Source organism: Ostrinia furnacalis, unplaced genomic scaffold (genome assembly GCF_004193835.3).
Source record: "Ostrinia furnacalis isolate ACB-3 unplaced genomic scaffold, ASM419383v2 OfSCF0519, whole genome shotgun sequence".
Lineage (NCBI taxonomy): Eukaryota > Metazoa > Arthropoda > Insecta > Lepidoptera > Crambidae > Ostrinia > Ostrinia furnacalis.
In genome coordinates, this window is record NW_021130758.1 from 240,581 (window position 1) to 264,750 (window position 24,170).

General features: G+C 38.4%; 1 protein-coding gene across 7 annotated transcripts; it reads right to left on the reverse strand.

Annotated features, from left to right (window-relative positions):
• Positions 1-1,358: 1,358 nt before the first annotated feature.
• On the reverse strand, positions 1,359-23,819 carry LOC114366048 (chromatin complexes subunit BAP18). 7 transcript variants are annotated; one of them, XM_028322810.1, is made up of 6 exons: positions 23,660-23,819; positions 23,494-23,585; positions 17,886-17,987; positions 14,023-14,086; positions 6,662-6,757; positions 1,359-2,007 (listed from the first exon to the last, which is right to left on the reverse strand). In XM_028322810.1, the coding sequence occupies exons 1-6, from the start codon at positions 23,678-23,680 to the stop codon at positions 1,903-1,905; spliced, it is 480 nt and encodes a 159-aa protein (XP_028178611.1). In that variant the 5' UTR covers positions 23,681-23,819; the 3' UTR covers positions 1,359-1,902. The 7 variants fall into 7 exon arrangements, with proteins under 7 accessions (XP_028178611.1, XP_028178609.1, XP_028178612.1 ...); XM_028322808.1 differs by having other exon boundaries at positions 13,975-14,086; positions 23,660-23,818; XM_028322811.1 differs by lacking the exon at positions 6,662-6,757 and having other exon boundaries at positions 13,975-14,086; positions 23,660-23,813.
• Positions 23,820-24,170: the final 351 nt, after the last annotated feature.

The following is a 24,170-nucleotide window of genomic DNA, read 5'->3' on the forward strand; positions in this document are numbered from 1 at the left end:
TCGACCAAACTTTCCTAGGAGCTTTCGCCGCCATGTTGAAAAAAGGGGTAAAATTTGTTTTTCGGCAATAACTCGGCTATCCGATGAGACTCGAAAATTTTTGTAGGACACTTTTTGTAGCTTTCTTTGTGCTCTACAATAACGCCCGAACCATTTTTAGCGTATCATGCATCGTTATCGAGATATCGATCGATAAAGTCAAAAATTTTGGACACAAATTATTTCGGAATAATTAAATAATTAACGTCAGATACGTACAACATAACTTCGAAGGAAAGGTTGCAATCATATTCGACGGTTATCCGACTGATATGACACTCGCTGGAACGAAAACTTCGGAAAGAGTACGACGTTCGAGAAAAAACCAATCGCCGGAGTTCACATTCGATGAGACAACTACTCCAAAAGTTAGCCAGGAGAAGTTTCTCACAAGGGATCAAAACAAGAACCAACTAATACAAATGCTTTGCCGTTACTTAAAAAAAAGTAATTAAAAAGTAATTAAAAGTAATTAAATTTTACTTTTTACTTTTTAATTAATTATTTAATTATTTCGGAATTTTTCATATTTATTAAGACCCAAAGAAAAAAAAAGAAAAAAACAAAAATTGTGTCCAAAATTTTTGACTTTATCGATCGATATCTCGATAACGATGCATGATACGCTAAAAATGGTTCGGGCGTTATTGTAGAGCACAAAGAAAGCTACAAAAAGTGTCCTACAAAAATTTTCGAGTCTCATCGGATAGCCGAGTTATTGCCGAAAAACAAATTTTACCCCTTTTTTCAACATGGCGGCGAAAGCTCCTAGGAAAGTTTGGTCGACAATCTCAAGTTAAGCTTTTCTAGGTATCCCCTACAACATATTAAAAAATTAGAAGCGCAAATTCATTTTCTTTTATTTGCCTTTTTTTCGGACGAAATGACTGGACTATTATAGAAATAAACATTGAGATTGGGGATGTAGATGTTCATGAGTAAATGTTATTATTAACTGTTGGCATCAAAAATTGGTTCTCTTGTCGCACTGACTCCTGTCATAGTAATGAACCGAGTAACCAAGAAATCGGCGAGTTTCATTGGGTCTAAAATCACATTAAGATCACATTACGACACAACTTACCTGCATTATCTTGAAATTTGCAGATGTTGAATGAGACTCCTTGTCGTAGTATCATCTATATGTCACGGTAACATTGTGAATTTCGTCAGATTATAATCTGACGTAGTTAGATTACAATCTAACCTAACCTAACCCACTGTTAGTTTACAATCTCACGCGTTATATTATAAACTGACGGAGTTCACAATTTCGCGTTGACATAATATACACTGACGACGTGATGATCATGGAAAACTTAAAATTAACTTCATATAATTACAGTACTTGCGGGTGCCGGAGGGGATTAGACAACAGCGCGGGATAGACCACATCCCACATAGAGCCACCTCAATAAACGTTAGGGCTATTTTAAACTAAACTATAATATGTATTTAACGTAAACAAAGAAAAAAACCTTAAACCGGGTTTTATACCGGGGGTTGATTTCGGACCGCACCATATTCTCACACGCAAATAAAGTTGTTACAACAGAGTCAGCATTGCGAACGATCAACATCAATTTTCAACGGTGACCCTGCAGCGAAACGCTTTATTTACCGTAATATGGCGTGGAATAAAATCCTTATCTTCTTGTAGCATAGTACCATCCAACATTGGTTTACTACCCACTACGGCGTCGACTACGAAAACTTGGCGCGAACAACCGCGACCTCAACAGTCCAGATCCAGCTTAACACCATTCCAAAGCATTGTCCTTTCACTTATATGATGCTGTTATCCGAGTGTAGGGAGAGGGTTGCTTCTTGCACTGCGTGCTAGTACGAGAAGCTAAACAGGTTTCAGGTGGCTACTTCGTCCGCCGGCTCGAACTCGAGTTTGACATCTCCGGTCAGACCCTCGACGTCGACCTCGTTCTCGGTCGCGTTCAACATGTTCAGAGTCACCTGGGGAAACGCGGTACGACAATATAAGTACCCGGTTATGGCGGAATGGCAGGCCCGGGCCACATAGCCGAGAACATCGCTTGGGGCCACGCTCGGTTGTGTAGCTGTGCTCAGTGATAATACGTATATGTCACCGTAAAATTGTGAATTCCGTCAGATTATAATCTGACGTAGTTAAATTACAATCTAACCTAACCTAACCCACTGTTAGTTTACAATCTAACGCGTTATATTATAAACTGACAGAGTTCACAATTTCACGTCGACATATACAATAAAATTTTACTTACTAAGTGAAAGGGAAAACATTTGAACTATAGGTAAACGACGTAAAGACTCGAACAAGGTAAGCAACGTGGCACAAGCGTCGTCGTGACAGAAAAATCGGGTCAATTCGCTTGAGCGAGTAATTTTATCACTCAGCGTAGCTTTAGGCGTCTCCAGGCTGTGTGGTTGGGCCGAACGGTTGCAACTACGCGCCAACGCATCACCGCTCGGCTACTACTTGCAGATAGCGGCAGGCGGCAGCGGCAAGCGGCGAGCGCGACCTGACGGAGCGGTGAGCTTCCATCGTAGCGTCCTTTATTACATTTCTGTGCAATTAAAATAAAGCCCACCGCTCTACATAGTTTAACAGCGGTAAATTCATGACCGAGCGGTTTTTTGACATTTTATTTCAAGCTTCAAACTAGAGATGGTTATTTAAACTGTTAAAGAGAATTACATTTAAACAATATTTATGTATTAAATAAAGGGCGGTAAATTGAACGTGTCGTCAACATATGAATATTATATTATTACATGCGCACCAATTAAATTGAATTCAAATTACTATACCACCACCATTCAAGAATATTCAAATGATGAGTCGACGTCACACAAAACGCGATAGTTCTCGCATGTAGAAAAATTCTCAAAATCTGTAAATACTTTAGATATTACCGCCATTTCTAATTCGAAGTTATTAGACATGATTCTGTGAACCTTAACCTAATTATAAGCATACTACCTTTTTCATCGTCTCGGAATCTTGTCTAATAACGCGTTAGGGCGTAGATGCAGCCGTAATATTAAAGTCACAATAGGGAATATGCAAGAGACATGTTTTAAAAAGTACAATACAACATAATTAAATTCAAGTCTTTTATAATTAATGAATGAAAAACATCTTAGAAATAAATAAAATGCACTTTTTATTTATAACCAATCAAAACTAAACTAACTCGGTAAATTAAATAATAAATCAAAGAAAAACTATTTGTTTCTACAAATACTAATAAAAAAACATGCATATTCCCTATTGCTTTAAGTGTCTAGGTTTCACAATTATATTATCAATAAATAATATAAAATTACCACGAGTTAAGCTAAACTGGCTAAGCTCACGTAGTGATGCGTTGTGTCATACAAAATTTTGTACAATTGTATCACGAGTCACGACCCAAAAGAGCTAAGCAATACAAACTGAATTACTATACTCTGCTAGCTAAAACTATTGCTTCTAGGCTAAGTGAAATAAATTCGTCTTTCTTCCACTCCGTGCGTATAATTTCAGTGTAATATAAAAAATACATTGTACACGGTGTCCCGTGGCAGACTCAGGAGGTAGATAAAACAAAATACTTAGTTTACAAAATAAATATGTATTTCTTATCCAATCAAACATTACATTTATATCATGAAGATGATGCAGTCCAACATTTTTTCAGTGAGTACTGCACCGACTCACAGATTTTTTTATTCAGTACTCCGCCGTACGTCTCGGTAACCTCTGACAATCTGGATGACCATACTGCCAACAAATTGGTGCTCGGGTTGTATGGAGTAAGCACTCTGTCAAAGAAAGTTTAAAGATTCCATATAAAACATTCGCTTGTCAACAAGTTAATAATTACGCTACAGCGCTGATTTTAACACATACCATGTATCTTCTTTTCTTGATATTTGTTTAACATTGCACTTCTAGCAGATTAATACACGAAAAACATTTTACGTAGATAGCATCAATCGCAAAAGCACAGTGTTGGCTAGACGTATCCATAAATTTCCGCAAAAAAATGTCAATTTTATCCTAAATCTGCCACGGCGGTACTGTTGTTGCAACGATTTAGCTGGCAAGCTTAGTTTTATCACGCTTTGGGCCCATTTTCCACCAAGACGGAGTGGAGAAATGTTTTGAATAACTAATTAGATTCAATTCAGTCAATGCCATTAAATTCGAATGAAATCTAATTGGTTATTAAACATTTGTCCGCTACGCTCCGCCTTGGTGGAGACCCGGCCTTAAGTGCACAGAATGAAAACTTAATTGTGTATCTATGTATCTACCTGAGCAAAGCTAAATTAGCTTTACTCGTGATTGTGGCCTTCGCTGTGAACTTTTCGCTCAACGTGACAAAACAAAACCAAATTGATATCAACGTCCGAGTATGTGACAGAAACTTATTAATGCTAGTTCCTTTTTAAGCCATATTTTGTTAACGTAACCTTGCTCTCAAAATGTAAATCAACATAAAAGTTGTAAATTTATATACGATTGTTAACCGCCTTCTTGATTTAGGTTCCCAGAAGGTGAAACTATTCTTTGTACCCTGTTTATTGGTAAAGAGCCTGATGCTCAGACACTAATGACTCTTTCAAATCAGATGTTTTGAGAAGAACGGTTGTCATCCGTTTGTAGGACTGCACACGGGAAATTGTATGATAATAGCGTTGGAATAAAATTGACAAGTACCAACAGTAAGAGCTCTTTCAAATAAGACGTTTTGAGCCGGACGTTTGTTGTGCGTTTGCAGGACCGCACGCGGTAAATTGTATGAAAACTACGTCGGAATAAAATTGACAATCATTTATCAATAGTGTGCGGTCTTGCAAACGCACGACAGTCATTGATATTTGAAAGAAGCCTAATCCTGTCTTTCCGTCGAAGAAGCTTCTTCTTCTTGTGGTGTCGACAACAAAACTATACAGTGTCAGCCCAAAACTCCGCTACAAGAGTGGCGTTGTCAGTAGCATTCATTAAATCTTCCTGCGTGCAGTTGTTTGGGCTCACAGGGCTTTCATTTGGATGACCCGTAAGACTGTAAATAGACTTCGGACAATCTGTTCAGGTTCTCGTATGGCTCAAACTTGGAATGCAAATGCGGTTTTGTTCTCCAGTCGATGAAGCACAAGATGTCGTGCCTTGCGTGCCCAAACAACCGCACGCAGGAAGATTTAATAATATCGGAACTTTCTTAGGACTAGCCCTGACAGATATCATAAATATCTACAACTGTCTTTCACATGTTGGCAGAACCAAAAAGCCAACTTGATTAGGAACTTGAAATCATAAAATGGAAACGGAAAATACTATTTCACGTCACGGATTTTCTTTTGTTAATGCCATGCAATGATCCCACTTACCCCCAAAAAATTATATGTATAAAACCATTGTTAGTAAATTATTATATGCACCTTATTTTTCCAATCCCTGCAATGAATTTGGCCAATTATGTACATGTGCATAACACATTCAATGCTAATAATTTGGAAAAGATCTACTAAAACTTTACCAATCATGGGGTGAGTATACTTTCAAGTGACATCATTAATGACACCGAATTATTAGGCCATTTTATACAAAAATACACATTTAAACAAAGTTGTGACCACGCTTGATCCGTATGCGGTCGCGATTCTTGATTTCACGTATCGTAAGGGCTATATTTCACCGGGACACCATGGCGGCGCAACCAGTCGCCGCCAGCGCCGGCTACCAACAAAATGTATACAGCTTTACGCAACTAAACGGACACCAGGTGAGTAACTCTCTTTAGAGCTGAATAGGTTTTGTTGGTAGCGGGCGACTGGTTGCGCCGCCATGGTGTCTCGGTGAAATATAGCCCTAAGAGATTCTGCGGAAACTTTGTTTAAACGTGCCATCGTTGAAACATAAAAAATATGAGGTGAAGCACCAGCCACGGCACCGCAAGTGCGCGAGAAAATTTTATAGTCCGATCAACGAGGAGATTCGTTGTATGGAAAATTCCGAATAATTCCTCTGCCTAAGAATCTTAGCACATGGTGAAAATAGGTAATACAGATTTTATAGATATAAAATTATCCAACCATTTTTATTACGAGAAGTTGGTATTTTTACCTAAGCATATACCTCGGTTTGATATTGACTTTTAACAATTTTCACCATAACTTCTACTGGAAAACTGATCTGCTGATTTTTTAATATGCTTAAATATATGTTCAAATACATAGCAATTTACAGTTATCCAAAAGATTGTCCTTTATAATATTATAGTATAATAAATTTCCACAAATACTTGTATACAAAATTATTATAGCCTTCCCGGTAAGTAGTCAATTACACTTGTATTGGGAATAACTCGCTACTTCCCATTTGGATAATACTTATCTTTTTACAATGAAAACCTTATGGGGGTAGTAGTGTTTAGATAAAAATACCAAACTTCTCATAATAAAAGTTATTGGATTATTGTATAATATCTATAATCTCTATTACTTATTTTTATTATGTGCCAAGTTTCATAGGCAGAAGAATTGTTCTGGTTACAAAAGCTTCGTTGATCGGACTAATAACAATATTGACGCAGTGCCGTCGCCGGTGCCAGCGAGATTATACTGGGTGAATGATTACTTTTGGCATGCCATCAATGCCGTATTTTCGCCAGAGCCGGTGGCCCTTGTTTCGCCGACGCCGCCGATGCAATTGCGACACCGTCGGAGTCGATGGCTGATGGGCAAACGACAAACATACAATTATTGCCTTTTTTCCGACAGTTCTCAAGTCAATACAGGCAATTTTTGCTTGGTAATGCTTGCATGCGTTTGCACAAAGTAAATCGCCAACTGCCACCGCAGTTTGTGAGCGATTCAATACAGCGGTTCCCCTTCTATTTATTTCACACATTCCCCAACTAGAAGTTGGATAGTGTAGTCCATGCATTGCATTAAAATAAGTATTTGTAAGCACTGATAAATGAGTCTATGAACAGTTATTTACTTTCGACTTTAATTTTACATTTTATACATAAAGCAAACGCATATTTTTATGCAAGGAACCGCATAAAAGGATTATTTATATTATGAAATGTTAAAAGTAGAATGTGAATTGAAAAAATATAGTATAGATCCCAGTAATATTTACAATGAAATGTAGAAAGAAACTAAAAAATGAATAGACAAAATAAAAGGTGTCACCAATCTAGCACATTCATACCAACAGAAATAAATTCCTGTACAATCCATTCATACGTACAACACAAGGATTGTAATAACTTCTTATCCATCAAACTACCAAAATTTCACATATAACATTTAGTGCCAAATCAAATTCTACGACTCATCAAATTTACTAAATTCAAATCGAGTGCGAGTTAAATAAATACTGGGTAAAGATGCTTTTCAATTAACATCTACAAAGGACAATGTAAAGAACCTTTGGAATCCGAGTAATCCCACCATTGAAGACAGAATATTCATAATCATTTACTAAATAATATTGTATATCATAATTATATGATGCTAAACTTGTGAAAACAAATCCACCAATTGATTAAACTACAAGCAGTTAAAAATAACTTTAATTGGGCTTCTATCGCCATGGAATATTGTAAAATTAGAAATAATTATTTTCTAACTAGCTTTCCGCCCGCGGCTTCGCCCGCGTGGAATTTTGTCTGTCACAGAAAAACTTTATCGCGCGCGTCCCTGTTTCAAAAACCGGGATAAAAACTATCCTATGTTCTTTCCCGGGACTCAAACTATCTCTATGCCAAATTTCATCAAAATCGGTTGCGAGGTTTAAGCGGGAAAGCGTAACAGACAGACAGACAGACAGACAGACAGAGTTACTTTCGCATTTATAATATTAGTTGGGATGAGAAATCCCATTAAAACAGGCTCATATTATTAATTTTATTTTTAACACATTTCAAGTGATAATGTGGTAGTTGCCAGTTTTGGCAGATATATTCTGAAGGGTGGGATTCTCTAATTCCTCTGAGTTCCGCCTAAGGCTAAGAACTCACGGCGCGATTTTCACCCGCGCCCGCGGCGGTTGTGGAATTGCGGTTTTATTTCTAAACTCACGGGTTCGGTTATTTGCGCGGTTATTCTAAGAACTCACGCGCGTGCTAAGTCAATAGTACAACATGGTACAAAGTTTTGGCGCGGGCGAAAGCCGCGTCGTGAGTTTGTGCATTAGTTTTTACATAAGTATCTGCATTCTACAGAAGCTGCGGGCCCTGAGTTCTTAGCCTTAAAGCGCCGCTTCACATTGTCCCAGCTTGATGTTCAAGGGTAAGCCACACTGGATGCATTATCTGGTCTGCCGTCAGGTCAAATTGAACGAAACTCGCGTTCATGTATGAACAACGTTGTTGTCGGTCAGGGCATTCGGTCTGGTTTTTTGATTGTATAGTCACCAATACACAATGTAGAGACCAACAAAACAATTTTGTTCATACGTAATGCGGCGTTCCCTTTGACCTGACCGCAGAACGCATTCTGTGAGGCATTTTTTTTAATTTGACATCACAATTATCAATAAAGATATGATACATAAAAATCATTTTTGTAAAATGACAAAAATATTAAGAATTCTTAAAATTTCTTCTCATAACTCAACAAATTAGAATAAATAGTAAGTAAGAGAGATCAGATCTTTGTTAATATTATGATGTCGAACGAAGTGTCCAACATAGAAGATATCAGGCTATACGTGCAAATAAATTACAAGTGCACATCATTATTTGATTTTCATTGGCAAAAAAAGTGTTTACCAATTAAGCATTTGTCCAAATGCAACTGCACCGTATGGTGGTACACCGTGCAGAGAAGTACAGAATATTATACAACTTTGTCTGGATTAGTTTTATTGGCCAAATATTTATATAAAAAAAGAATTCAAAAGTTAAAGTCAATCTGGGTAACTGTCCGTCAGTAAAACATTGGATCATAACATGATTGCGAATTTAGGTAGCTTTTTTCAACTTTGATTTTATTTATTTCAAATAAGCTTCATAAAGACGACGTAATAAAGGCAGGAGGCGCTTGACGCAGGCCGCTACCAAACGGGCAACATGGAAAGCATTGAGGGAGGCCTATGTTCAGCAGTGGACATCCTATAATGCTGAGTTGATGATGATGATGATGAAATAAGCTTCGTATCATTTACCCGTTGTTTACAAAGCTTATTAGTGAATATAAAAAGTCAAAGCGAGAAAGTACTAAATCCGAAATTGTATTATGAACTATACTTACGAGCAAAAGTATGGAATCACCCCTTTGTGTTCCGAGCGGTCTTAAGAACTGAATGACTATGTATTGTATGCATATATGGTATCAATTTAAAGTTTATAATATCACCTTTAAAATGGTGCCATTTTTATTGATCTTCTATTAGTCATTTAGTTCTTATGATCGCTCGGAATAAATAGTGATTCCATATTTTTGCTCGCGAGTGTATAACGAAGAACCACAAAAGTTAACTCCACTGTTTAAGGAGACAATGGCAGTTTTTGTTACGCCCAATTTGTTTCCAAATCTTTAAAAACTTTAAAACGATCTGCTATTCTACACAATAGGGGACCGGCACTATCTTGGAATTTTAGGAATTATTGAATATTATAAGAAAGTACAATGGGCAAAATGGTACCCGGCTCCAATAGATATGTGTCTAGTATCTTTTGAAAGATCTTACCAAGATGAACAACTTTTACTATGACTACCAGCGTCAGATCTGGTTGTGCACGAAGATATACATACTTTTTTGCAGAATGGTACCCGGCTCCAATAGTTATGTTTGCAGTGTCATTTGAAAGGTCTTACCAAGACGAACAACATTTACTATGGCCACCAGCCTCAGATCTGGTTGCGTTCGAAGATAAAGATACTTTTTGTGTAACCTAAGTATCATACAGTATGGAAGGCAGACGCGCTCGGGGCAGGGCACCGACGAGACGGTCGGACGCGGTGTGGAAGACGGTGGGCGGGAGTTTGCATCGTGCGGTCCACACAGCTTATGACTGCAGTCTGTGGAGGAACACTATCTGTGGTCGCGATCCTCATCAGTGAGGGACCGAGGAAGAAGAAGAAGTAGGTATCATACGTGTCCATCGTATGGTACTTAGGTTATGCGAGGCAGGAAGGGTTTACTGCTCCAGCATCCTTCCTTAACTCTATAGTTATTGATGGGGATAATAATTGTGAAATAAATATTTTTATTTAAAGAAGTACTACCCCCTTATTAATAAAAAGTTACATCTAGGAAGAACCTTGGATTAAAATGACATTTTCATACCAAATGACAATTTAAGCTAGAGTTCAACTAGGGTGTAACTTTTATTAATAATTAGGGTTAAAGTTTTATTACTTCTTAAGGGTTTTATTATGGGTTGCTAAAGTGAATAAACCCACAAGACCCAATAAGTCCACCCACAAGATGGACCGACGACCTCATAAAGGTAGCGGGAAGGCGCTGGATGCAGGCCGCCACCAACCGGCCATTGTGGAAATCATTGGGGGAGGCCTATGTTCAACTGGACGTCCTATGGCTAAAATGATCATGATGATTATGATGAAAGCGAATAAAGGGCTAATAGCTTGGGTAGTTCATCGTAGGTATAATCCTTTCCTTTTCAATGCTTCTTTTAGTTATATTAATAGATTGTAGTCATAATACATACTCGTATACATGGATGATTGTGTTATACTTTCATTATAATACTTAGTGGAATTACTGCTTTCAAAACGTGAATTAGAACTGGCCCCATAGCAGACATTTTTCTACATCTAAAGGCCTTTTAAAATATATATTGGTTATGGCTATTGGAGCGGGTACCACTTTCCATACATTTGTGCCCATCATCCTTTATAACAAATTGATATACCAAGTGACGTCATAAGTATGTGCCGTTTTGTATGTAGCGTTTTTGGGAGTCCATTTATGTGATTTTCATAGAAATATCTCGGGGAGTTTTTATGCTAACGATGTAATTCTTTTTACCATTGTTTCAATTAATGTATGAGGTCAATTAAAATACCAGAATAAAAATTTGTCCGATCCCCTATTGCATTACATGCGTATTTGCTATTTTTGAGAATTGAATAGCATTTGTCGAGCTTAATTAAAAATATGTATATTCAAGCAACACATAAGTTTTACGTACCTACTAAAGCGATTTAATCGCATGTTCTCAAAGAGTCGTGCAGATTGAATGAAATTGACACAATGAAATCTGATTGGTTATTCAAAACATTTCTCCGCTCCACTTTGGTGGAAACCGGGCCTTACTGTATTTTCTTACTCTAAACTTTAGATTACTTACTTTGATTTTGTTAATGTATTTTGTACATCTTTTTTTAATAATTAAATCTCTTATATCCTGATATTAAAGGTACTTAATGTTTGATCAGTACCCGTGTGTACATCCAGGGATTTTTTTTCCCAACGAGTAACAGTGGTACTCGTTTGAACGTGACTCGTTGGGAACAAGCGAATTTAATTAAAGCTGTAACCAAAGCCAACATTTCGGCAACATAAAATATCGTCGACATCAAGTCAATATGTAATTAAGTAGAGTCAGCGTCAAATAGTTCGTAACACCCAAAGTGGTCAAAAAGTTTGAAACACGTCTTTGTCACAATTAGAATAAGGTTGTGTTAACTTTTTGACCACTTTCGATTGTACTAGATCAGAGAAACAAAATAATAACTTCGAGAAAAGCTTAAAAAATCTTAATGCCTGCTATGCTGGTTCTAATAATGAAAATGCTAATTAATCTACACGAAGACTCATTCTTCAAGTCATGCAAACGACCAACGTTCCAAGAAAAGTATATAAGAGCTTGAAGTTGAAGAATATTTTGCTAGCAATTCGTAAATATCATCATCTTTTTGCCTAGGGCTTAAAGAAAGCGCATCAACGCAAAGAGACGCTATATTATATACACAAGTAATTAATGAATTTATATTATTTAGTTCGGAACGCATAAATACTTTCGAATATCACATTTCGCTAATACGTCTTAAAACATTGTTTAGCGTAATTCGATTCGCAGGTATATAATCAGGCAAGTTAAGTAATATTTTAGTTACATGTTCTCTGGAGCGTCAGAAAAGATGTAAAGCCCCAAAAGAAATACTTGGGGCAGATACTTGATGGACGGTGGCAGTTTGGTCCACACTTCGAACAGTTGTCGCCGCACCTTCTTAAGGCAGCTGACACGTTCAGCTGGCTTCTCCCGAATCTGGGGGGCCTGAGCTCAAACTTCCGTCACCTGTATGCAGACATACTTAAAAGTATGACTTTGTATGGTGCCCCAGTGTGGAGTGAGTTCCTATCAAAACGGAAGAATGCGGCCCTCCTGCGAAGACCTACAGCGAGTGGCAAGTTGCCGGAACCTCTCCATGGGAGTTGGAGGCTGAGGTCCTGATCACCGTCTACAAGTGGACGACGGATACAAGATAAACGCCACAAGGTGTGAAGCTCGTGAGTCCATGTTCCTTCTGTGGAGAGAAGGACATGGCCGCAGCAGAGTTCGGGCGCCGATCACTGGACGCTCTGGGTCCGATGATCAACCAGTGGGTAGAGCAGGCGCACGGTTTCCTCACTTACCGTTTGGTGCAGGTATTTTTTGGGCATGGGTGCTTCGGATCGTACCTGCATCGGGAGAGAGGAGACCCCGTCGTGCCATAAGTATGGCGCGGTGGCAGACACGGTGAAGCACACCCTCGCAGTCTGTCCAGGCTGGGAGGAGCACCGCCGTGCCCTTTGTGCGGTGGTCGGCCAGGACCCCGAGATTGGTTACCGCTATGCTCGGTGGCGACGAGGCCTGGGAGACTTGCCTCTTTCTGTGAAGATGTTATGTCGCAGGAGGCGGCGAAGCGGGAACGCGAGGAATACCCCTCTGCATCCCCGCTTCGCAAACGGAGGAAGGGAGTTTGAAGCGGTTATACGACCGTTCTCTTCTTCCTCCCCTTGGTAGTGGCCAGCAGGTTGGAGACGCATGGGCGCCTCCTTCTGCACTGCACAGCGCACAGGGTACCACCGCTGTCCGGGATTGATCTCGTGGTCCCGGCAAATCCTGTCGGCCCACATTAAGTGGCGGCGTGTTGGGTTCCGCCGTGTAGGGCGGGAAGTCCGCGGAAGGCGCCTTGGTCGTTTCTAGTACCCAAGGCGCCGACCACTATGCGGCAGAGGGAACACCCCAGGTTTTAATGGGATCAAGCCCCACATAACCTGCCGTCCCCCAGCGGTAGGCGTGGATAGGCCATTTTCTTGGGTAAAATAAAAGTTACAGTTCTCTAGAGAACATTATGTTTACATATTGACGTCAAAAATGTGTTTTAAATATTTTATGCCTATTTTTTAAGGCATTTGATCCGCTAGTTCCGTGAATTATAAGATATGGAAAATAAAATAGATTTAGTGCCTTTTTCCAGTGATGCGGATTTCGGCACGCATGCGGGCTTCCCGTATTTCAATATTTCATATTGCGTACAGAACAGTACCAATCAATTGACAAACATTTTATAAGCTGGCAAAATCTTTTCAAGTACTTGTTGTTGCTTCTGACCGATAAAACATGTATGAAATAACGAAATGCATCACAGAAAAAGGCACATAAGAAATAAATATCGCGCTGGCTAAACAACCGAGGTAAAATAAAATCAAAAGCGAGCTTAGAGATACAACAAAACAAATGTAGTCCGTAACGAGCAACGTTCTCTACACGACGCATAACTGAACAGCATACCTAAGCATGCAGTGTGCTGAGCCAAGCCCTTACAAAATAAAAATTCAAACTTCACTAACCAAAAAAAAACGGACATCACAACAACTAGATAATGGTGTAGTAAAAAAACGTTAGTGAAGGTTTGAACCTCGGCGTTTTTTCCTAATACGGGCTGTGGGTCACGCGTGGAGTGCACGGCGTGTGGGGCTACCTGGGGAGTCGGCGACGGAGTTTGGCAGTTGGTCACAGTGCTGCTTACCTGCCTGACAGGTATACCTGCGTCCTCGAACGCTTTTTTCTTGAGTGTAGTACGAATCTGCGACCTGGAAACCAAAAAAAGAAAAGTTCTTGAGCTGGCGTATTTGTAATAGGCGTAAAGGGAAGTCGAACCTTAATTTCGAACTCCTCCTATGTTGTTTCAGCCAAATCATTTGGCCTCCTATGTTCTTCTGATTAATTTCGTTGCGGGTCCAATGACAGTTTAACTTTCCCCCGGGACAAACTTGACCTTCATGGTTTTTGTTGCGGTCAAGCTGTAGATCCTGGCTACACAGGAGTTGCAGTGGTGGGAACAAGAGGTGGGAATAGTCCCGTATAGGTAAAGGGCATTGTGAATTTGTGACAGTTCAGTTGGGTATTTGACACCATCCAATCGTTCGTTTCATTCTAAAGCAACTCTTTTTTGCCCGACAGCGCCAGAAGGAGGGTTAATTAAAAACACACTTCATTCTCGTGTTTAAATCAACTGTAAATTAAGATTTTACAAAGTACGTCCATTGATTGTGGACTGTGGTGGTGTCAAATACCATATTATAAAGGTTAGATCCGGAATAGTCAATAGTTTTAATGCGACTGTAGCCTAAGGGATTAGTATTGAACTGCCAATTCGACATCGTGACTTCGTGAGTACGCTATGGCGAGTCACTGAGGCGGTAACCGTGCGGTTACCGTTTGATGGTAGCGAGAACTGCCAACAAACCCGAGATTCTAAGCTGTTAAGCTAACGTAATGTCACGATGACCAAGCGACTGTAAATGGTCCACCCCGTACATTGGGACCCTCCGTCGAGATGCACAGTCAAATTGGAGATGTCACGCGAACAGAATCACCACCGGATGTGAAGTGACGAATGACACATTCGCAATACGAAGTGACAGCGCTCGTTAAGTCATAAGAAATACTAAGGCCTCCGTAAGTTTTTACATATTGTTATACCTACTACTTGGGGATTGAGTTGACTCGAATAGTTGACTATTATGAGAGTCTAATGCTGTAATGCTGAAGACAGGAGCCCCTTTAGTTTGTAATTATTTCTATCGCAGAAAAATAAAGTCAAATGAAAAATATAACCCCCCCTCTTTCACTTCAAGAATAGTGGACAACAGTATAGCACCTATTGCAAGTTAATAAGATGCTGATTTGTTTAGCTGGATGTCCGTACCAGAATATTCGCATTTATCTAAAATTACAATTGCAAAGTTGAAATCTTTAGCCGTATGAAAAATATATCTACCTCAAAACATTGAATCAAATAAACACATTGAAATGACATCACGTCAACAAAATAGTAAAATATTTTACAAGTGATAAGACTCACCAATCGCTGGAATCATTGTGGAGAAATGAACGACGTTCGCGTTCTTCTTAGATAAGTGTAATTAATATATCAACTTTAAAAGGGGAGACAGGGCACAGCCAAACGACTGAGCCCGGTTGGGTCTGGACCCCTACTGTGCAGAAACAGACTGTCGTCTGGCTTATATGCATCTGGAGATGTACGGATGAGGTCACATCAAGCTGAACACATTGGCATCTCATGCAGTCGTAATAGGTGTTATTTTGCAATAAAAATTAATCATAGGTGCGACCGACTGTACCGATTGAGCGAATTGAAGAGTTTAGCTCTGCCGCACACTTGGCCACAGCCACCGACGACGCTAGCTATCTGATCTATACTAATCCTATAGTATAAACATACCTAAAATGCGACAGCAACTCTTTATTTGTTTGTCACTTTCATACAAGAGAAGATTTTTGTCCAAGTTAAACTAAAGGCTAAATGCGCGTAGTCGTCAGTTTGAAAAATGTATGGAAAATTCTTACCGTCTTGTGGCGGCTACAAGTAACTCAGTGTGCGGTACTTTTTAAGAAGTGCATTCAAGAGAAGGGTCAAAGTATAATTTACTGAATGGATAACGTGCCTATTGTCACCGGTCTATTCTGAGACTATTATCCATTTGTTATGAACAGGCTAGATTCATACCTAAAGAATTTGCCGAAGTCAAAACAAAGATAATCGCATAATTGCCGCAGTTAAAGTTAAATAATATTTTCGCATTACAAAGTAATATTATATTACTTAGTCAATTCCCAACATTCATAATACACACAAAGAAAATGTACTTTTGAGTTTTGATACTGACCTTCATATCCATGGTGCTATCTACTCAAAAAATGGTAATGTAGGTGTGTTACTTAACAATTTCAAATGAAATAATTGAAGTTTTAAGCCCGATTTCCACCAAGGCGGAGAAGAGAGGTGTCAGGCGCGGCGGATGATTTTTTTTTATCCGCCGCCGCTGTCGAATTGGGATGATGACTGGGTAATGAAATCGAAATTTTATTTAGTCCGTCAGACAGCATAAAGTATTAGACACGTATTTTTTTCATAATCGAATAATTACAGTATTATAATAGAAGTGTCGCGTGACGTCACTTTTGAGTAAAAAATAGTATCGTAACGCGCCATTTCAAAGTCGATGTAGCACTGTTATCATTTAATTATGAAAGAAAATAAAAAATACGAGTCCAATAATATTTTGTCATCTAGCCTATTCTATAGAAAACTTCTTCCGCCTGACACTTCTCCAATCCGCTCCGCCTTGGTGGAAGCCAGCCCTTACAGTCATATAAACCGCTTTAAATGAAGTTATTTATTTGCAGTCGTCTTAGCCTAGGCGCAGACCATCGATTTTTCGTCGGCCGATAGTTTAGTCGGGCAGTTGATCAGTATAGGCATATGGAAGTGCGCACATTACGCCGATTCGATTTGGCCGATTCTTCATACAATTTAAAATCGAGCACAATGGTCTGCGCCCAGTCTTAATCTCTACAAGGGCCAAATCATGTGGACCAAATGCAAGCACTCAAATTAAACCCATAACTGTTTTAGCCTCCACATGTATGGATACCACCCTTAGGGTGGATTCGACTAAACAAGAGTAAATATTAATCTCAGAATAAATCGACAGTTTTGACATATTTCCCATACTGAAACTGTCAATGTGTCATTTATACCAGGAGTTATTCTCGGATAAAAGTTTGGTCGAATCGGGCCTTATTCAGGTATTGAATAACAGAATTTACTGCATGCATTCGAGCATTGTGTAATCATGGCCAATAAATGTCATACAATGATACGAAACGGTCTCCCGGAAATACCGGATGCCGTTCTGCAATGGCCACACAAAGAGTTGAAGCCAACGTTGGATACCTAGTTAACAACAACCTTGGGAACTTTGTTGCATCTACTAAAGCCATTTTCAATGTTGGATACTTTGACAGTACTTAAGGGCAAACTACCAAATAGGTAACGATGCTAAAGCAAATTACATTTGAGACGTAATTAAACTAAACGTTGAAATGTTGAGGAAAAAAAGTACATAATTATTTTGTACCAAAAATTATTTAAAAATAATGAAATTAATATAATTTCATTCAGTTAAGAATGGGCGATAAATTTTGGCTGTAAGTTTAATAACATTCGGATGTACATATACTTAGTAGTATAATATTTTATAAGCTGTCCCCTACTGTCTTCCCATATGGGTGCTACCCTTTTATCAAATTAAAGCTTGCTACACATAGTACCTCAGCCCTTTTTGAGTCCTTTCTGGAAATTGCACCCAGGACCGGATCTAAAAACTTGACTTAGGTACTGAACTATAAAGACGTAAATATGTTGTTGTAAAAATCTAAAGTTATTGAATGTAGACTAATTCCCGACAACTACACAAGGTACTTTTCCACTTTACTACAGCGGTAACATCAATTTTGGTGTTTTTCATTGACTTCGCGATTGCGCAAGACCATTCTAGAATATTAAAGAAGTAGGGCACTTACGCGGTTCTGTTTTTGATGTGCTGGCTCAGTTTGTTCAGATCAATGGCGAAGCGATGCACGCATGCGCGAAGCATCTCGATTTCTTCCTCTGTCCATTTGCCACTGAAATATGATAATAAACTTTTTAAGACAACCACAAAAGACATAAGCGAAACAGGAGACGAAGTAACAATCAGAATCTACTATTTCAACCTATATTTATGACAATGATAGTGTTTAATGTCATCACAAGCATTTCAAAGGAACAGAAGCATAAATTACCTTTTTTCATCAGTAGTTCAAGAAGCGCACGCGCACCGGTACAAAGACAATGACGATATACCCGAAACAATAAAACAGAAAATGTAACCATGCCTCTTTTTCTTCACTCTTACAGAGGTCACAGTGACAAACGTCTGTCACCATTGCTGCCTAACTCTGTTATGATTAACGTCACCATAAAAACGACCAGAACCTTTTGTTATTTGTCCGAGGATTGAATAGCTTTCGCAGAAAGCAACATAATAATCTGGTGTCAAATTGTGTGGAAGGTATTATTTATTTGTTGCGAACTATGCATTTGAACACACCATGATTCCGTTTATGTAATCAATTTATACGGAGACACGTTATCCAGTAACCTAAGATGTTTATACCTACTACCTACCTAAAACGATTAAAAATAATAAAATGAAAAGAAGTTTGTAAACATGTTATTGTGAGCAAGTTAATCAATGACACGACTGACCCGATTTTTATTATGAGTACTTAAATTCTTTTTGCTGATACATAGCATCAGTACCTATTACTGAATAGCATTTTATCCAGGAAATGTACTTTGCTATCAGAGATTTGTCTATAACCAGCCAAGTATAAAGTAACGGCAAAGAGTAACACGATTGTTTGACAGGACCAGTAGGTTGACTGTACATTTGTACAGTAAAAAAAAACAATTGTAACACGTCATATATGGGCCGTGGACACTTAACCGGTCGAAGTCAGGCTCTGTGAGAGAAACTAAATGTCATTTGCACATGGCGTGCCCTTTTACTTGTTAATAGAAACGAATACAGCGCAGTTTTCAATTAACCGTCGAAACATACAAAATAAGTTCTTACCATAAACGCCAACTAGTAACTACACTTAAAAGTTCTGAGATCCTACTCTAAACAATTTCGATTTTATGTCTCGCGGTATCCGCCTTCATCCTCCTGAGGCGCTGACACGAGTGGGAAAAGGGGGTTGATAGATACGACTCTATTTTGTGCCACACAAAATAAAAGATAGCTTGAAGAGTCGATATCAGTTGGCAGAGAATTCTCCGCATCCTGCGACCGTGCTGTGGCACTACCGCGGTAAATCTGCAGAGATATCTTGCACTCTGATCCCGGAGCGACCTACAGAGAAACAATGTAACTATTTATGATACAAAATATACGCGAGCCACAACGATATCCTTTACAGTGCAATAAGGATGCCTTTGTTGCAAATTGTGCAATTCTTACGCTAACAACGTCACCGAAGAAAGCACAGACTCGTTAGATGTGAAACTGAAACCAATTTTCATGTATCCCTTTGATACGACGAACGATAGATACTACGTAGATTGCCTAAGGGTTGATAAGGAATAAAATGCAATTCTTGTTAAGTAACTATTTTAAAACTCAAAAGCAAAAACTATGTCACTATGACAAAATACGTGTAACAGTGAAAAATAATAACTTAATTCGATGGAATAGTTAATCTGCCCTGAAGATTAATTTCCTGACAAAATGTTCTTATACAAGCAGGTGAAGCTTATCGATTTTAAGTTGGCTTCGTTCTACCTGTAACGTCCATCCAATTACATGACTAAAGTCTGGTCCGTGAGCACATAGAATTTTGTCCAATGACCCCAAGCTACCCATCCTTATCGCTCGCGTGTAATTATATTGCTGACGACAAAATTCTACGTGCTCACGGACCAGGCTTTAGAATGTTGCAGTCGCCCATCTCGAATAAGTATGCAAATTTTCAGCTCAATTGAACTCTGAAGTCAAGTGGGTCAAATTCAACTTTATAAGATTAAATTAATTACCTACGGACACCCAGACTGATGAAGGTAAATCAAAGCTTGTAATAAAGTACTCTGTTTCTATTTGCATGAACTCGCCTTTACTAGTAATAGGTGAGACCGTCTTGACGTCAAAGGAGTCGGGCTCCTGCATCGCTCATAGATTGATAAAGCGTAATTTGATCACACTCCCCATTGCAGGATGCGAACGATTTGCTCAACAGACCCGCAGCAGTGCATAAGTAAGTGCACTTACGTGATTTGTTATTGTACCTCGTATCTGGTCGCGACGAATGCATAATAGATTACTGTCCTCAACTACGCCACAATAGTCAATCGTGTTGTTTTTAAATGTAAGATAAAAACCGCTTTAACGCGGAGAAAGGTTATAAATATCCACTGATCACTTCGTGTGATGCGCAATAAAAAGCATCTTAATATGTTTACTTCGCGCATATCTGTTGGGGGGAGAGGGGCGACAGGTTTGGCAGGACTTTTGACGAATGACGGCACTAATTTGATTATTGTTGGGGCCATTTCTGCGATCATATCATTATTATGAGATCACCTTGTATAAAGTGCAATAAAAGTATATTATGTAGGTATGTACTACAGAGGTTCTGTAATTTGTGCGTGCCACGTGCTTACCAGATGCAAAGTAACTATTTTATCATATTGAATACGAAAACAAACAGATTTCTATTCGACTAAGCTATGTAAACTTACTATTTGCAGTCAATATATGGAGATGGAAATACGAATTCGAATCTACATAAATTGGAACGTTACATTGTTTCTGCTGTCAGTAGTTTCATGGAATTTTCCACAAGACTAACCCAATAGCGAAAGTGGTGGCAAACCAATAATTGAATCATTTTCAAAAAACTTCTTCTAGCACTAATATAAAGAACAGGCCATTTATAAGTTTCTTTAAACTGTTACTCAGTTATTAACTTAATATTTGCTTTAAATGTATTCACAGCCCATGTTGCAATTTCTTACAAAACTTGCGCGCAAAAAGCAAATCTAGTATGAAAATCACCAAACTTCTAATGCTTTTAACTCAGTTCAGACTGAGTTTAGAGGTATACATGCCATAGTAAGTTTGGTTTATTACACTATTTTGTAATAAAAAAACAAAGATTGGTCGATGGCCGCGCGAAAAAAAAAGACGCCACCTTCCATTGCCATTTAATATAAAATAGTAGTCAATCTGTTCTTGATGCGTGAGATGTCTATGGCAGCTAATGCCCGGCACCAGAATGTTTTATCTGAGGTTAAACATAATGTTTACAACAAAAGAATACAAAACTTATAACCCCTTTATGTGCTATGCGTTAAATTATATTTGAGCTACGGCTTTCATAGATATCTATTTGTGAATATTTAGACAGTCTGAAGATGCCTGACTTCCCTAATAAGAGCCCAAGCCTTGGTATTTGTCACTGTTACTTCCCTAATAAGAGCCCAAGCCTTAATAATTGTCAATATCTATACTTATAATAAATCTGTAGAGAGGTCAATTCTGTACATGAAATATATTTTCAAAATAACTATCAAGGGGTGATTAGTGATCGATACTGATGCCAAAAATGCAATCAGTAAAATTTTTGTCTGTCTGTCTGTCTGTCTGTCTGTAAGTTCCTTATAGAAACAAAAACTACTCGACGGATTTTAACGAAACTTGGCACAATTATTCTTCATACTCCTGGGCAGGTTATAGGATACTTAAGAATTCCCACGGGAACAGGAATTAGCGGGGAAATCCTTTTGTATGAAAAATCTAAACCGCTTAAGTTAGATGTTTGAAAGAAGAACGGTCACGCCCCATACAAAAAAAACCCAGACCCGACAGAAACGAGACATACCTCAGTTTTTTTGTCATGTCTTAATTAGTTAAATTATATATTTTTTATATTCGAAATCTATGTATAACACCAAATTATTACCCTTTGTTTTTGTTCAGGCGTCATACAAAAACTAATACAAAATGCCTATTTATCACCAAAATTGGTAAATGTATGTACCTAAATGTCTATTACAGCTGCTATGGAATGTATCTAGGTGACCTGGAGATACAGCCGGATTATACAGGGTGGTTATACATATGGAACGAGAAGTGATCTCACTCGATTATTTCTAAACTATACAGGATATCGAAAAACTAGTTACTGATTCTGAAAGTGCTTCACGAGCTCTTTCAAATGGTACCAATAAAAGGTTACAGATTATGGAAGCTGGTAACATTGAATTTTTGGATTTTGTAACTTCTCGTTTCCACCCTGTATAATCCGGCTGTATCTCCAGGTCACCTAGATACATTCCATAGCAGCTATAATAGACATTTAGGTACATACATTTACCAATTTTNACAGATGACCGTTCTTCTTTGATATGTAGGTACCTTAGTAAACTTAAAGCTTAGTTGCAACAAGAAATACCCAAAATTCCAACGGGAACGGGAATTAACGGGAAAATCATTTTGTATGAAAAATCTAAACCGCTTAAGTTAGACGCTTGAAATTTGGCATACAGGTACCTTAGTAAACTTAAAGCTTAGTTGCAACATAATATTGCGAAATTCCCACAGGAACGGGAGTTAGCGGGAAAAACCATTCGTATGAAAATATCAAAACCGCGTAAGATAGATGAAGGGGGTAAAACGGGATCCACGCGTACGCAGTCGCGGGCGGCCGCTAGTTACAAATACAATTGCATCGCAGTCGACACTGTTGTGATTTGTGATGCAGTGCTTAGATAATTTAGTGACTAAGAAGCAAGCAAGTGATCAGGTTGTGTCAGAGCGCTTCTTTCAGGCGAAGTCGAGTCAAGTTGGAAATCGACATCCCTCCCATTACTTGTTACAAGTCTGTTTGCTTAAGCAATGACTGGTTTGTATTAAATATAAATAATTTAATTGAGTTTGCACGATTAACTTAAGTTTGCAACTAAATGGAGTTTTTGGATTCAAATCATTGTATCAAAAATATATGTACCCCTAACCTCCTAAATAAAAGTACCTACTGAAAATAAAACAAAACTGATTTAATGACATGACCTGTTGAATATATGGTTAAAATACAGCAAAAATGAGAAAGTGACAGAAAATAAAACAAAACTGATTTAATGACATGACCTGTTGAATATATGGTTAAAATACAGCAAAAATGAGAAAGTGACAAAGTTAATAATCAGTAAAAATAAGAGGCCACATACTGAGTACGAGTTGCATCTTTCAGAGTGCATCTGAGTGAATTTTGTCAACCATGATTGATTGCCCAGACAAGCTATTATCAGAATAGGGCATTCCTTATCACAACAAGAGAATTGGTTGGCGACGCAAGTAAAACTGAACGTTTTATACAGTAGTGAGACATGAGGTTCAAACCTTATCCACGTTACTATATCAAAACGTGGGTACGGCGCAACATACATACATAGATGTCCCAATGTACAGTAGCCGGACGCCGGACAGCAATTATTGATTAGTGATGCTAAATGTGAACTGTTAACGGTTGGAACTATAATAGTACGGGAATGTATGTTTGCTAGCATAGAAACAAGATTGGCACTTACCCAGGTTGTGAGTCGCCCATGGGGTGCAACAGCATTGTCATTTCCGACAATTTGTTGAACGCCGTGCCGGCCTCGCGGAATATTTCGCCTACCTATGAGAAAAAAATGCCTTTGAAGATTTTTTTCGTGTACGTAACGGCACTTAAAAATGGTACTTGCAACTTACTTTAGCGGCTGAATTATTCATTTTTGATGTGAGAACGACCCAGAAACACTAAATAATCTAAACCGATACCATATAACAATAAAATGTAAAAAACACCCAAGAGAACATGAGAAAAGAAAAGTAAAATTTCGATTGAATGAACGCTGAATGAACTACATTGCAATCATTGTAGCTTCATGATTGCAATCGATTAGTGACAGCTTTCGTGATATTCAGCACCAATAGGAAAGTTGCACTCAAATCTAATAACCAATGAAATTTGCATAATTTAACGCAAAATGATCAATCCATGACAGTCATTCTAAGTTCTCTATGGTCTGGATATACAAAGATAGTATAATATTATAAAAAGGTTGGCGCAGACCGCAGTGCTCAGTGTGCCGCAGTTGACACAGCATTTGTAAATGGAGAAGTTTCGTGATGTTGAAAACATTAGATTTCACTGAATGGGATTAAAATATAGACCAAAACTAAAAGGCCGCACTAAGGATCGAAATTGCGATTTATGGAC